At 41.1% G+C, this 15,210-nt stretch overlaps 1 protein-coding gene across 1 annotated transcript; it reads right to left on the bottom strand.

Annotated features, from left to right (window-relative positions):
• Positions 1 to 12,668: 12,668 nt before the first annotated feature.
• On the bottom strand, positions 12,669 to 13,400 carry LOC124544657 (U1 small nuclear ribonucleoprotein A-like). Its single transcript, XM_047123276.1, has 2 exons — positions 12,962 to 13,400; positions 12,669 to 12,901 (listed from the first exon to the last, which is right to left on the bottom strand). Exons 1-2 carry the CDS (start codon positions 13,398 to 13,400, stop codon positions 12,669 to 12,671), a joined length of 672 nt encoding a protein of 223 aa, XP_046979232.1.
• Positions 13,401 to 15,210: the final 1,810 nt, after the last annotated feature.

Below are 15,210 nucleotides of genomic sequence, written 5' to 3'. Positions count from 1 at the left end.
TGATCGAATATTACTGCTACAATGGCAGGTTAACAAGATTTGAGTGAGTTTGAACGTGGCGTTATAGTTGGCCCACGAATGATGCTACACAGCATCTCCGAGGTAGAGATGAAATAGGGTTTTTCCCTTGCAACCATTTCACCAGTGTACCGTGAATAACAGGAATCCAGCAAAACATCGAATCTCTGACGATGCTGCTGCTGGAACAAGATTTTGCAAGAACGAAACCAAAGATGACTGAAAAAAATCGTTCAACGTGAGAGAAGTGCAACCCTTCAGCAAATTACTACAGATTTCAGTGCTGGGCAATCAACAAGTGTCAGCGTGCGTACCATTAAACGAAACATCATCAATGTGGGCTATCGGAGCCCAAGGCCCTCTCGTGCATTGTGCGACACAAATCTTCACGCTTCGCCTGCGTCCGTCAACACCGACGTTGGCCAGTTGATGACTGGAAATTTGTTGCCTGGTTGGACGAGTCTCGATTCAAATTACGTCGAACGGATGGACGTTTACGGGAAAAAAGACAACCTCATGAATCCATGGACCCTGCATGTCAGCAGGGGACTGTTCACGCTGGTGGAGGATCTCTAGTAGTGTGGGGCGTGTGTAGTTGGAGTGATATGGGACCCCTGGTAAGTCTAGATACGGCTCTGACAGGTGACACGTACTTAAGCATTCTGTCTAATCATCTGCATCCATTCATGTTCATAGTGCGTTCCTACGAACTTGGGCAATTCCAGCAGGGCAATGCGACACCCCACACGTCCAGAATTGCTACAGAGAGCTTCAGGAACAGTCTTCTGAGTTTAAGTACTTGCGCTGGCCACCCAGATATGAACATTATTGAGCATATCTTGGATTCCTTGCAATGTACTGTTCAGAAGAAATCTGCACCCTCTTATGCTCTTACGGATTTATGGACAGCCCTGCAGGATTGATGGTGTCAGCTCCCTGTAGGACTACTTCAGACATTACTCGAGTCCATGCCACGTCGTTTTGCGGCACTTCTGCGTGCTCACGGAGGCCCTTCACGATATTACGCAGATGCAACAGTTTACTTGGTTCTTCAGTGTATATTTAAATGACGAACTTACGTTGTCAAAGAAATTACTGTGTAAAATTATAACGTTACGAGAATCCTCTTGAAAATGGCATATCGTCGATAATGTAAAATTAATGTCTGTGATCATTACAGAGCAAAGGTGTTGAATTGTATTTTAAGAAATGTTGTGTTTTGCATCAGATAGCCAAAAACTTAACGAGCTTTGTACTGTCTATGAAGTTTATACTTATATCTCTTTCTATACTGAACAGCAAAGCCTTAAAATAGACGATACAACTGACACACGCATACGTTAGTATCGATGCAGTTATGTGGTAGCTTTTCCACAAATCTGTCACACTTCACATTTCATGATGTTACATGCTCATTTCCTTTGTTCAGTGCGTCGACACGCTTATGCAGCATCATAGCTGCAGTTAATATTCAGTACTACTAGTGACTGCCAAGCTGATTGCTTTTTCTCTTCCCGTCTATTATTACGGTGAGACTTTGCTATTTTGTCTGCAGAGCTGAGAGCTTCCAACTGTTTACTTACAAGAATAGGGAGAAACATCACAAATTAGATAGGGCTGAAAGCTGACACTCAGCACAGGTAGCTGAGAATGGAATGCTCTTCGCCCACCCCTACACTCTAGGCTCTACACAGGGCCACCTACCTGATAAAAACCTTATGGTTCGAAGAAGCCTTACTGAGAGACAAAAATCTGTGCCAGGCGTAGCCTCTCATAACTGCTGCAGCGTGAAAACGCCATTTACCTCTGCAGCTATGCTACGGAAGGATTTTCAGGTTAAATTTTTGGAACAGGCTTCCTCATTAGTTTCTAATGTTGTTTTCTGTAGGGCATGCAGTTTCTCATGCACATGTACAACTATGAATTCCTATTTTTCAGTTACATAATCGTACCATGGAGTGGGAGAGGTTTCCTAATCTCCTCCCCATGCAACAGCACTGTTGGTTTATAATGAAATCTGAAGGAGTAAGTGTTTTTTCATCTTATTATAATATTGTTACTGGATAAAACTTGCAATGTTTGCCACTAATGACCGGCGAGTTTCGTAATCTGCCAGAGATAGCCATGTTCCAGAGCATTAACATAGAGGACACTTGCTGCATGAGGACCGAAGTGGAAAGTCTTGCTGCCAGAATAGTATTGCTGTCGTACGAAAGGATGTCTCCACTTTAGTACTGAATATAGAGGGCTAACTGAACTAGGAATTTCGAGCCATTACCGCTGCCGCCTTCCGCATTCACACTGTGCGAGTGTGGTAGGAATGAGTTGACATTGCAATCGTGACTCAGTAGAGACACAATATTGTTTAACTTCCAGTACGAGCCAAGTGTATACAGTTTTGACGTTTCAAGGCCACCTAGTTGCTTACATCATGTAGTTTGGCGATCTTACTGGCGTTCGTACTTACTTTTCTATGTTCGTTCTTTGAACCACTAACCACTGTTGCAGTTATTGGCTCTATCCGCACGTTAATCCCATAATTAAGCTTGTATCATGCTCATCCATCTGTTCTGAGATTAGATTTCACATATCCCTTGTCCATTTAATAAATGTTCATTCTTTTATATCAGTGAGTAATTCATATGTTGATACTTTACGATAACGAACATTATTTTTAATGTGACCACTTGTTTCTGTTGGAGATAGATAATCCCTCCTCTCAGTAACATATCTATGTGTTGGGTTGTACTAGTACTATCGTGCTTGATTGGACCATCCGTATTAACTGTCACTTCAGTAAGACATTTCCACTGTTGATAATATCATTCCCTTAAAATCTGTATTATCGTATGGGGCTCTTCCCTTCTCTTCATGTCATCAGAGGTCGGACTACAGCATCTTACGAGAACGCTAAACAACACAAACGACACCCCACATTACTTGAAGCTCATCAAAAGTGTTTGTTCTTCGTATCATACCAACGATTTCGCCGAAGTCCCCACACTGGCAGCGTAGCTTTATACTGAGCGCATTCAACTGCATGCATGCTATCTGCTGCTCTCAGTGTTCGTTTACAGTGCCGGATGGTAACTAGGGCTGCTCACTGAGATCTGACTTCCAGTTTGTAGTGTTATGGTTGGTGATTCTTAACTGCGGTAACTTTCACTACGTGTGATGAGCTATTGCTTCCCTCTGAACTTCTGGTCGTGGATTCGAGTCCTCATCATTGACCACGTTTCTTACTTTCATTGCTTTGGTATTGTGGATGCTGAGCTACGACCGTTTAGTGTACAGCCAAGGATCGGAGTAAAAAGAAATAGAGAGAGCACATTTTGTATTTGTGACACTTTAAGCCTACTTGTAAAAAGCAGTATCTTGTTAAACTGAAGCGCTTTTATATTTGGTGCAATCATGGCTGGGAAACAAAAATCAATCTTTTTCTTATCTGTGTATTTCCTTTAAAAGACCCGTGTGGTAATGATTATAAAAGTAGGTGTCTATTCTCTTTAAGCACTCTTGCACTAAACTGCCACAATTATTTTGAAGATAAGTGAGTCGGAATATCAAAGCTTTTATTGTTCATAGTCAAAGCGTGGAAGGACCTTTTCAAATATTTTGGCTTGTGATCTGTAAACCATTTCTGTTATTGTCGATCTATGGCTGTGAGGTTTTAAATTTTACCTTGTGTGTGTTTTAGAATACCTAGGCTGAACTAAAAGAATTGACCAGCCGAAGTCCGGGCTGAGCTCAAGTTAGTACCTTTATGCCAACGTCTGATTATTAATCTAATGTATTCCTTTTCAGCTCCTTGAATTGTGATTTAATAGATTTAATAGTGATAATTTTTCGTTGTTTAAATTGTGTCATTATTCATTCTTTCACTGTTTATTGCCATTATTTTATATTTCTCTTTAAGTACTTAAGGAATAACTTCAAGCGTCATCTTCATTGTGTGATGCAATTTATGGTAGCTCATATAACACCTGTATTGGATTTTTCAATTTTCTTACCATTATTTAAATGGCGCTGAGCCGAGTAAATGCTGTGAAAAGAACCTGCTTCTTTGTGGGTATTTTAGGTCCAGTGTCTTACCACTGAAAACATCTCCATGTTTCCTATCGTATCGACAATACTAATGTGTTGTATACGTGGTCCACTGATCCTGGTAGATATTGAAAATGTTATATGTTATCATATACACAGGGTGGCTGATTAATGAAATCTCAAGAAGTTAGGTTCAGGAAAAAAATTGGAAATTTGTGATAAGGACTATGGGACCAAACTGCTGAGGTCATCGGTCCCTAGGCTTACGGACTACTTAATCTAAGTTAAACTAACTCATGCTAAGGACAACACACACACCCATGCCCGAGGGAGGACTCGAACCTCCGACGGGGGCAACCGCGCGAACCGTGACAAGACGCCATAGACCGCACGGCTACCCCGCGCAGCAGTTAAGTTCACAAACCCATGGTTTCTCCGGTAAGGCACATTATGAGTGAGTATGAACGCTTTATGAGAAAGTCTCCGAGGATCCAAACTGTACATACGCTATTAAGGATAAACACAATACGACAAACTTTCCATATCTCCACCGTTCATGTAGAGGCAGGTTTCAAGACGCCTCCTCATTGGTGACTGTGCAAGTTCAAAAATTCCAGGCACGTTCCGAATGCACTAGCAATCATCCACAATGTGTTCCCGGAGTACATCGCTGTGAGCAGCCGTGAAATACACCAGAGCTTTTAAACATACCCACACACAAAAAAAAAGAATGCAGTGAGTTCAATTGAGATTACCTACAAGGTGGTGGTACGTATGGGTCACGATCGACGCACTTGTAGCAGAAGATTCGTGCTTTGTACCGCCGAAGAGCCATATGACAACGTGCCAGTTCACCATCGTGCATCTTCCACATACTTATCCTTTCACCTTATGGAATATCATCCAGATGTAGCTTTTAACAGTTTTATAACATCGGTATGACTGCGCTTTTGCATGCGTCGCGTCAGGAATATCATTAGCGCCTGGATCTATGTTAATTATGCTCGATGTAGCCTATTACTAGTAGAGATTAGCGGTTGGTGGCCTCGATAAAATTACTCTCCTACAAATGTAACCCATCACCACGGCGCTGAACACCCAATCGTAGAAATCACAATTTTTCGTGGAAGGAACACACAGCACTCTCCTAACTTGCTTCTTTTGTTGCAATCTATGATGACAAAAATTGTCTTCAGACAATGATTTCGACCTATGGTGACCATCGTCAGATTGCAGTGTTGCAGTTTAAAGAGTCTTTTCACTCTGAAATGAGACAGATATGAGACTAGTTTCACAATCTGCGACATGTAGCGAATATGAACAGATACCTAGGAAATGCAGAGTTTGTTCCTTTTACTCCAATCTGTGAACACAAAAATTGCCATACTATCGAACAGGCCTGTGTACGAACATACACTGCAATAAACGACACCAATTTTGCCCTTTCTGGATTTTTGTTTTTATTGGCGGCTACGTCGTAGCTTGTGAGACTCGTGTCCTGTTGGTCATTTTCTCGATTCGTCGTAATGATCTTGAACAAGTCATTTCACATTCATATTATACATCCATATATAGAGGAGGTTGAAACTTCGACCGAAAACGTTGAGGAAATGGAAATTTCTGCTGCTGTGAGGTTTCCACGGCCTGGATTGGTAGTCAGGTGCTCGTATTGTTAGGCAATGAACAGACTGTAATGATACATATAAAGTGTATTCCTTGTTTAACATGCACTTTTTAAAATGGAACATTACCTGTTGACTTTAACAAACTAAAAGTAGGCTAAACTGGAATGTCAGTGGTGTTCGTTTCCGAGATAAGAATTTTGAAAAGTTACCATACCATCGCTTGTACAATACAATTTGGAAACAGTTCGAGAAAACATGCTGCAGTACTACGCTTCACTATGGGCTGGACAGCCATCATGTTGATACGACAGGTTCCTCCTAATCGCAGAGGAACGTCTTCTAGCATTCGTGGAGGATGGTCTGTTGGGACGCTGCGATACATTTGCCCGTTCAGTGTTCGGTTCAATCTTTGTAAAATCGGCCTTTGAGATGATGGTTCACTATTCCACACCACATGTTTATGCCTCATAGACGCTGACGTTCCACCTGACGCAGCCACTGGGTATTGTCAACAGACTAATAGTGATTCTTTGTGGAATATTCCGTTTTCTCTTAGAGGAACATACAAATATTAATAAATTGATTACACAGCATTAATGTGGTACCTATTCCAATATTGTATTTCAGAACTTAGAGGCTCTTTATCTAAAAATATTTGCTCAAAATTCTCCGCAAATATTTCAGCTAATAAGAGGCTCAGTTGGGACTCCATTGCTAACCCTTCTGACTCGCTATACAGAGCCTATTAAGATTGGAAATAATTTTGCTTTAAGCATATTTCAGTTTCCATCCATATATCTCCTGTCTCCACTCGATTGTTTAAAACAATTTTCTTAAAATTACCATTGCCCCTGCAACAGAAGTATTGGATAACAGGTTGCTAACATCAAATGAAACTAGTTTTGCACTAGATGGAATGGAAAAATCTTATAGTCTTTTTAATAATGCAAGTGAATTAGGTACTCCACATTTTGGTTGAAACTTAGTTTTTGTTTTAATTAGAGACTCTAACTCCTTTGTTAATTTATGGTAAGGTGCTGAAACTGAATATACTGCAGCACCTTACCATAATCGAATAATTAAAACAAATCTGAATTTCAGCAAACATTTGTGATACCTAGTTCGCTCACATTAGTGGAATAATAAAATATGTTCCTTTTCCACCGAGTGCAAATCTAGGCCGTCTTGATGCTAGTTGCCTGTTTTCCAGTAATCTTGTTGCAGCGGCAATGGAAATTTTGACAGAATTGTTACATAACACCAGAAAAAAATCCAGTGGAGAAACGAAACATAAGAATGGTAACTGCAATGTGCTTAAAACAATATTATTTCTAATTTTAAAACGTTTTGTACTGGCAATCAGATGGGTCAGCAATGGGGTTCTCATTGAGTCCCTTATTTGCTGAAATGATTTTGGATAATTTTGAACAAACATTTGTAGACAAAGAGCTTCTAAGCTCTAAAATACAATATTGGAATGGACATGTGCATGATGTACTGTGTTTTTGTGGACAGGTACCACCAGACAGTTAAATAAGTTTTTCAATATCTGAATACACACCACAGTAAAATCAAATTTGAAATGGAGTTGGGAGGAGTTTCTATCAACTTTTTAGACTTCACCATTGACATCAGTAAACAATAGAACTTTATTTAATACCAGCGAGTTCCCAGGATCCCATAACACATAAACATGGTTCCTTCCCCTCCATGGTGCACTGCCTACTATCTGTAGCACAAACCAAACCAGATTTTCAAAATGAATTGAAAATGAAGAGGTTGAAAAGTCAGCCAGCCAGCTGCAAACAAAGGTTTATCAGCCATTGCTCTAGGTTTTCATATTTTTACAAATATCGAAACCTCGGTCAAGGGCTAATAAACTTTTGTTTGGAAATGGTTTACTGATTTTTTAACCTCTTCAGATTTAGACAGTTGCTTTTTCGCAGCCATGTTTAGGAGTCTGCATTGATAAAAAAAGTTATATATAGCAATGGTTATAGTCCTACCATAACTGACATCATAGTCAGATTGGATTGATACGGGGGAAGAGATCAAACAGAGAGGTCATAGGTCTCGTTGTATTAGGGACGGATGACGAAGGAAGTCGGCCGTGCCCTGTTAAAGGAACCATCCTGGCATTTTCCTGAAGCGATTTAAGGAAATCGTGGAAAACGTACATGAGGACGGCTGGACGCGGGATTGAACCGTCGTCTTTCCGAATGAGAGTCCAATGCGTTAACTGCTGCGCCACCTCGCTCGGTTCATACTCAGGAAAAAGAACAGACAGTGGATAACAACACTCCTCTATTCACCTTAGACAGCACGAAACGACACTGATAAAAAATGGGCTGCCACGCTATATGTGGACAGGACATCACAGGTTCTTGCCAGAATACTAAAATCCAGGAAATACACTCCAGATTTTTACGCTAGCAATACTGTCGTTCACCTTCTGCTCAACAATGAAGATAAGATTCCACCTTTAGAACAGAGTGGAATATATAGAATTTCCTGCAAGCTTTGTGGCTAATTATATGTAGGTCAGTCAGACAGGACAAAAACTCCTGGACTGACTGCGTATGAAATGAGTTGGAGGCTTAAAAAGAAAGCTACCATGTGCTGAACATGATCTGAATGAATGTCTTTCATATGATGTGAAATATGTTCTCCATAAAGGACCTATAGGCAGAAAACTAGCATTCCTGGAAATTGTGGCCATTAATTAACGTCAATCAAGGTATCTTGACCTGGTTCCATTACTCACCCTTATTAAAGTAGCAGCAGCCAGTTATTATTTCTCTCGCCATTAGATAATAAGCTTGTTATAACAGTTCCACACCCACATTCCATGGACTTCTTTTTCGCGCTCCACCCTTTTTCGGTGTACTCGTCACATGCACCATTTAGTCCATATGAGACAGCGGTCTGTGTCCTTACTCACTTGAGCCAAATTTTTTGCTCGTACATTCATACAGTTTTAATATGTCAATAAACTGTATTGTAATATTTATTTCTTCAGAGTCTTTTTGGGTATTACTTACTGGTTGTGTTTTGTATAGGCATAGCCATTAAATGTCACGTATCTTTGTACAACAATCTTTGCAAACGTATGAATTTTCGTGAAAGTTCCGTGGACTATCTGTGTAGTATTAAATTATCTGACGATGAACTAAGAAGCCGAAAGTCGGTTCATAACGAACTTTTAAATAAATACTGTTCTGGAATTCAGATTATATGCAATAGTGCATATTTCGGCAGTTTACCTGGTCGTGATTGGTAAATGTGGCTTCATCACTAAACTAGATACATAATACATCTGAAGTATCCCGTCTTAATGCTCATGTGCAGAAGTTAACACGATTCTCATAACCGTCTCCATTCAGCTCTTTAAGGAGAGAGATTTGATAGGCATTTGGCCTTAGTCGATGGAGAATTCGTAGGACACTTGCGTCACTCATGCTACTTTCTCGTGCGATTGCGCTGGAGCTGAGGTGCGGACCAAGTGCAACAGCAGCAAGAACACTAATTTCCTCTCCTTCCATCCTCACTTTTTTCCTCCTGTTACGTTTTCTAGGTGATACTCTACCACTTCCACGGAACTGGTTGAAGAGGTTGACAAATAAGATTTTTAAAAGGGTAAACTGCCATTTTACCGTGTAATATTATATTTATGTTATGTATTATCTAGATTTCGGCTTTTATACAATCCTCAAGTACAGTGCTGAATAAAATAGTAATACACAGTCAAATATAGGTTTACTCTTTTAAGCAGTATTGCATGATTGTGGTTCAACATCATCGAAAACAAAACAAAAAAAAGGTTGAAATGGCTGTGAGCACCATGCGACTTAACTTCTGAGGTCATCAGTCGCCTAGAACTTAGAACTAATTAAACCTAACTAACCTAAAGATATCACACACATCATTGCCCGAGGCAGGATTCGAACCTGCGACCGTAGCTGTCACGCGGTTCCAGACCGAAGCGCCTAGAACCGTACGGCCACACCGGCCGGCTCATCAAAAGCATTTTAACTGCCGAGGTGGTTGACGTCTGTTGGGATATCTTTCCGCACACACCGTATAAGAACAAACTGGACTCTTTCTACACTCTCCTCACAGCAGGAGCATGTCAGCTGTTTTCTGCGTTAGTAGATCCAGCCGTCCACCCCTAATCTACTGCTTGAACAGTCACACACTAACTGACAAGCAAGTCGCAGGGCACTCAAGGAACACACGAACACACCGTAAGCAAAAATAAAAACATCGTACCTAGTAACTACGCAGGTTGAATGGTATAAACAAGTATCGGTTTCGAAACATTTCAAAATTCGATATCTCGTAAACGACTCACTCTAGAGCCCTGCAACAACTACCGCTGATATTCTGATTTACCCTACGTTTAGTTTGTTAATGTCAACAGGCATTGTTCCATTTTTTTAAAAAAAGTGTGTGTTCACAAAAAGTACACTTTCTATGTATTATTACAAAATGTTTACTAGCTAACAATATGAGCCTCTGAATACTAACTCATTCAGTGAAAACCCCACATCAATAGCACTTTTCGTTTCCGAAATATTGGAGGTGAAAACTTTAGGTAATTCACCCTGTATATGGCTAAATGTTCATCGTTTTAAAAAAATTTCCGTACTTTTTTACGATCGGTATTCGACACACATAAACAGTTGTACGAGAATTGGGGTTCCTTTTAATGAAGCTTTGTGATCTGGCCGCAATGTGATGATCAGAGTCTTTCAGATACGTAGTGACTGGTAATGAAGCCACAAACGATTGATTTCTGCTAGTGTTACAGCAGTGACAATAGATCCACACGTAAAAAAGAGAAAAACAGAATGGCGCCGCTGAATCCACGCACGAAAGTGCGTCATTCGCTACATGCCGGTGGCTGCCCCCCAGCTATGTAGCGGACGTCACAGCAACAGAAATTCTTTGCGTCCCCACATGTCGTCCTGCTGAACGTATTTAAAATTCACATTTTTTTGTGTTTGACACTGTTTTCGTGATGGAATGTTTGGTGGCAGAAGCCAAATGTCCCCGTCGGAAAAAATAAAAAAAATTTACTTATGCAAGAATGCGTGCGACGCACAAGCAGAAATGTCAGAGGTTATCTTTATATTCAGCACCAGACAAATAGTTTCAGTCCGCTTTATTTAGCATTTCACATGCAGAATTTCGTGCCCTCGGATGAAAAGCTCTTTAATTTGTATTTATGTCGGTTTCGCTCGGCAATTTAAGCAATCCCTGACATATCCCTGAACTCTATCGTTTGCTATCCCTCTTAGCAAAATCAACATTAGTGGATGGTGCTAAAGTAAACATTCTCCACACTAAGACAGTTTCTCTTACAACTGTATACTTTATTGATCCGTTCTGTCCACACTGCTTTCGAAATTTTGGTTATACGTCTGAATCGTCAGTCATACGCAAGAGATACATGGTGAACAGTCTTTTGAAAAATGTACGTTCTTGGTTCCTCTGCAAAGTTAAGATAAACGTGGGTCGATTCTGATGCTGGGTGGATGCATACATATGGTTCAAATGGCTCAAAATACGATGGGACTTAACATCTGAGGTCATCAGTCCCCTAGACTTAGAACTACCTCTACATAACTAACCTAATGAAATCACACACATCCATGCCCGAGGCGAGATTCGAACCAGCGACCGTAGCAGCAGCGAGTTTCCGGACTGAAGTGCCTAGAACCGCTCGGCCACACCGGCCGGCGGATATGTATGCTCAGGGAATGAGAGTAGGGGGAGGAAATGCAGGAATTATGCACTGCCGCTCTTGGCAAGTTTTTAGTGGAGGTGGTTTGCCGTCGTCTTCCTCCGACCTGTTACGAAGTGCCAAGAGTGCATCTGTGGCTTGTGGATGACGGTGATGAGTGCTTATACGGTATAGTGTTGAACATTTTGTGTTGTAATGGATGAAGGGAAGGCAGAGCATCAAACCCTGTGCCGTTACATATCCTACAGCTCTCAAAGTGAACAAAGGGGGCCGCCGATCTTAACGACCCCATCCGACAATGGATTACCATCAACAGTGCCAAATGCACTCACTTCATTAGACCATGCGTGACCAGAAACTAGACGCCACGACATCTCCACCTTTCCTCCCCTTGTTGGCCAAATACTGACAGCGAAAGTTTCATCCAAAACCAGGATTCGAATCGGCTTACCTCCGATTCGAGCGCTATTGCATAGTTAAAATGTATGTGTGCGGGTGTGCGCGCGCGCGCGCGCGTGTGTGTGCACGCGCGCTCGAGCTCGTAATCAGTAACAGTAATTTTATAGAATGAATAATACCATTCAAGCCGGCCGCTGTGGCTGAGCAGTTGTAGGCGCTTGAGTCCGGAACCGCGCGACCGCTACGGCCTCACGTTCGAATCCTGCCTCGGGCATGGATGTGTGTGATGTCAAAAAAATGTTCAACTGTGTGTGACATCTTATGGGACTTAACTGCTACGGTCATCAGTCCCTAAGCTTACACACTACTTAACCTAAATTATCCTAAGGACAAACACACACACCCATGCCCGAGGGAGGACTCGAACTTCCGCCGGGACCAGCCGCTCAGTCCATGACTGCAGCGCCTTAGACCGCTTTTTTTCTTTTTTTTTTTTTTCACCAGTACAAAAGTTTAATTTTCCACATTACACGAGAACACAGATGACTCTTTTGCATAAATCTGCACTGCTCTCCTGAACAGTAAATGACACATACACACACACTTTTGGAGAATTGTAAAGCTTCAACATCACAAGACAATCACTCACTCCATTTTGCCACTTTTTCCAACAAAAAATATTACATATCTATGGTAATCAAACCAAAGCCTCAAATCCCTGGAAAAATTTAATATCACTTCATAATACAGGTCTATGATGAAAGGCTCGTCTTAATACAATTTACAAAATGACAGTAGAGTCTTACAAACATTTTACTACGTATAAAAATTACTTTTTAGCAAATGAGATTTTCATATCGTGTGACAGTAATTTTGAAACCCTGTAGCGCGTCCTTTGCTGCTGCACTCTGCAATTCATTTTCAAATTCTACAAAAGCAATATCATGACGATTGGGTACCAGTCTCACTTCTTTGAATCCTGGGAACTGATTGAACAACATCGATAACGTCATTTCACTTGTCTCATCAGGCAGGTTGGTGAAGAACAGGATTTGGTTTGGAGGTTGTTCTGGAACGGCAGTAGACACTGATAGCGGTGCAGCGGCAGTAGCTCCGTAACCTCTACCACCAGCTGCCCCGAGGACCGTTGTCGCTGCTCCTGGTCCCGCTCCCATCAAGCGAGCATTTTCCTTTGCTGCCTTGCGCTTACCTTTCTTGGAGTCTGGAGTTTCCTCAGCTGCCGGAACACGTTTAGCCTTCCTAGGTCTCTCTGCAAACGTACCTTTCATCTTAGCAATGATATCTGAATCAGTTTTTGAATACTGCATTCGCATCGGCTTATCGTAAAATGGAAAACCTTGCGTAGAACGAAGCGCATTTGTAGCGGAACTAATATCTTTAAATATCACAAATGCTTGTCCACGCATTTTCAATGTTTTCAATGCAACGATGTCAAGAATCTGCCCAAACTGCGAGAAAATAGCATATAATGACTTCTTCAAATCATCTTTCTTAATCTTCTCGTTCAGATTGTCGATGTAAATAGTGTGACATGGCCGAATGTCCATCATATTTGAATCGAACGTCAGCTGACTGCACTAAACGCCACTTCAACGCATCTCTCACTCGAGATTCGTGTGCATTTACAGAAAAGGCTCTTGAGTGTTTGATGCCACAACTCAACCTCTTTAACAACCCGAAAACAAATAGTGCCCACACACGCACAGAACCACTCTTATAGTTACACTCCTTAGGGTATTCAGGTTTAAGTAGTTCTAAGTCTAGGAGACTGATGACCACAGATGTTCAGATGTTAAGTCCCATAATGCTTAAAGCCATTTGAACATTTGGAATACATTTGGAATACCATACAACAATACTAACGTTTATGAGAACAACCAGTTTGAAAATCAGAAATTACAAATGGAACAGTATAAATGTCACCGAGGACGTCAACAAGAGACCATCAGCAAAATAGTAAAGCAAGTAACCCCAGCTTAAAGCTGAATTGTAACAAATAACTTTGGCGACACAACGGAACTGGCTGTCATTCGGATTACGTCTGAAAAACAACCAACCGAAAGGATATGTAGTTTCCGCGGGAAAATCTCAACATTCAACACCTTTATACAATCTGGATATTGGCATTAGTCGGTCACAATGGTGTTTTCCTGCTGCTCATAGATTAGCAAGACGTTGTTTTCGAATAGGCAGTTCTGCAAATTACATTTAACCAACGAGATATGGAGAAAGGCTACATAATTCGTGTGCCGAAATTGAAACCATTCTTATTTTTTGATGTTGCTGAGCGACAGTCGTACAATATTTTCTTAAAGCAACCCACCGCCATTTGACTGTTTTGTTGTTTATTTAAGTACAACCCAGTTTTCGACCTTTTATGCCATTTTCAAGTATTTGATTTTATGTCTTTAACATGTGTTTATCATATGTTCAAGACAAAAAATCAAATACTTGAAAATGGCGTAAACGTATCTTGAAGACAAAATCAAATACTTGAAAATGGCATAGGAGGGCGAAACCTGCATTCTGCGTAAATAAACAATAAAACAGTCGAATGGTGGTGTGTTCCTTTGAAACGTCACCTTTTTAAAAATTATACAGGACTGTGCTTAACCTGACACACAATATTTTTAGCGCAACGCAATCTCACTTTCAGAAATCCCTACAAAAGAATGACCCTGACTAACATTAACCTATGCATTTCACAAATCGCTTACCTCACAAAAATCTTGGTTACTCGAACTACTGCAATACAGCGAGCGCCACTACTGCCAGCTAAATAAAAGATTCAAACTACTGAAGGCACTAACTACTGATAGGCATAGTTAGCAAATGAAAGATTTTAATAGAGAACAAACAATGTATTTACCTTAATAGTCATAATATATATAGCAGTTCATGACAAATTACAAAACTCCGCCATCTCTCTCCCCACATCCACCACTGCTGGCGGCTCACCTCCAACTGCGCAACGCTACGCGCTGTTCACATCCAGCTGCCGCTGCCCAACACTACAATGGCAGACAACAATGCAAACTAGCCACAGACTGCACACAGCACAGCCAGTGATTTTCATACAGAGAGTGCTACGTGGCGGCGGCGTTACCAATATAAGAACCTAAACAGCCTACTTACACCTTTAAGAAAGCATTCTATTTACTTTTCAAACTCCAGTGTTCGACTTCGTTTTAATACACCAAATGGAGGTTGTAGTGACAGTTTCACGTACACTGATCAGCCAAAACATTATGACCACCGCTCACTGCGACGCTGGTTGCCGCCTTGTGGAGTTGCGGGTACGTGATGCGGTAGCAAAAGTAAGTTAGTGGAGCAGACACGGAAGGGGGATCACCCTAG

This window comes from Schistocerca americana, chromosome 1 (assembly GCF_021461395.2).
Source record: "Schistocerca americana isolate TAMUIC-IGC-003095 chromosome 1, iqSchAmer2.1, whole genome shotgun sequence".
In the NCBI taxonomy this organism is placed as follows: domain Eukaryota; kingdom Metazoa; phylum Arthropoda; class Insecta; order Orthoptera; family Acrididae; genus Schistocerca; species Schistocerca americana.
Note: the sequence above shows the minus strand (reverse complement) of the source record. Positions and strands in the feature narration are given on the sequence as shown.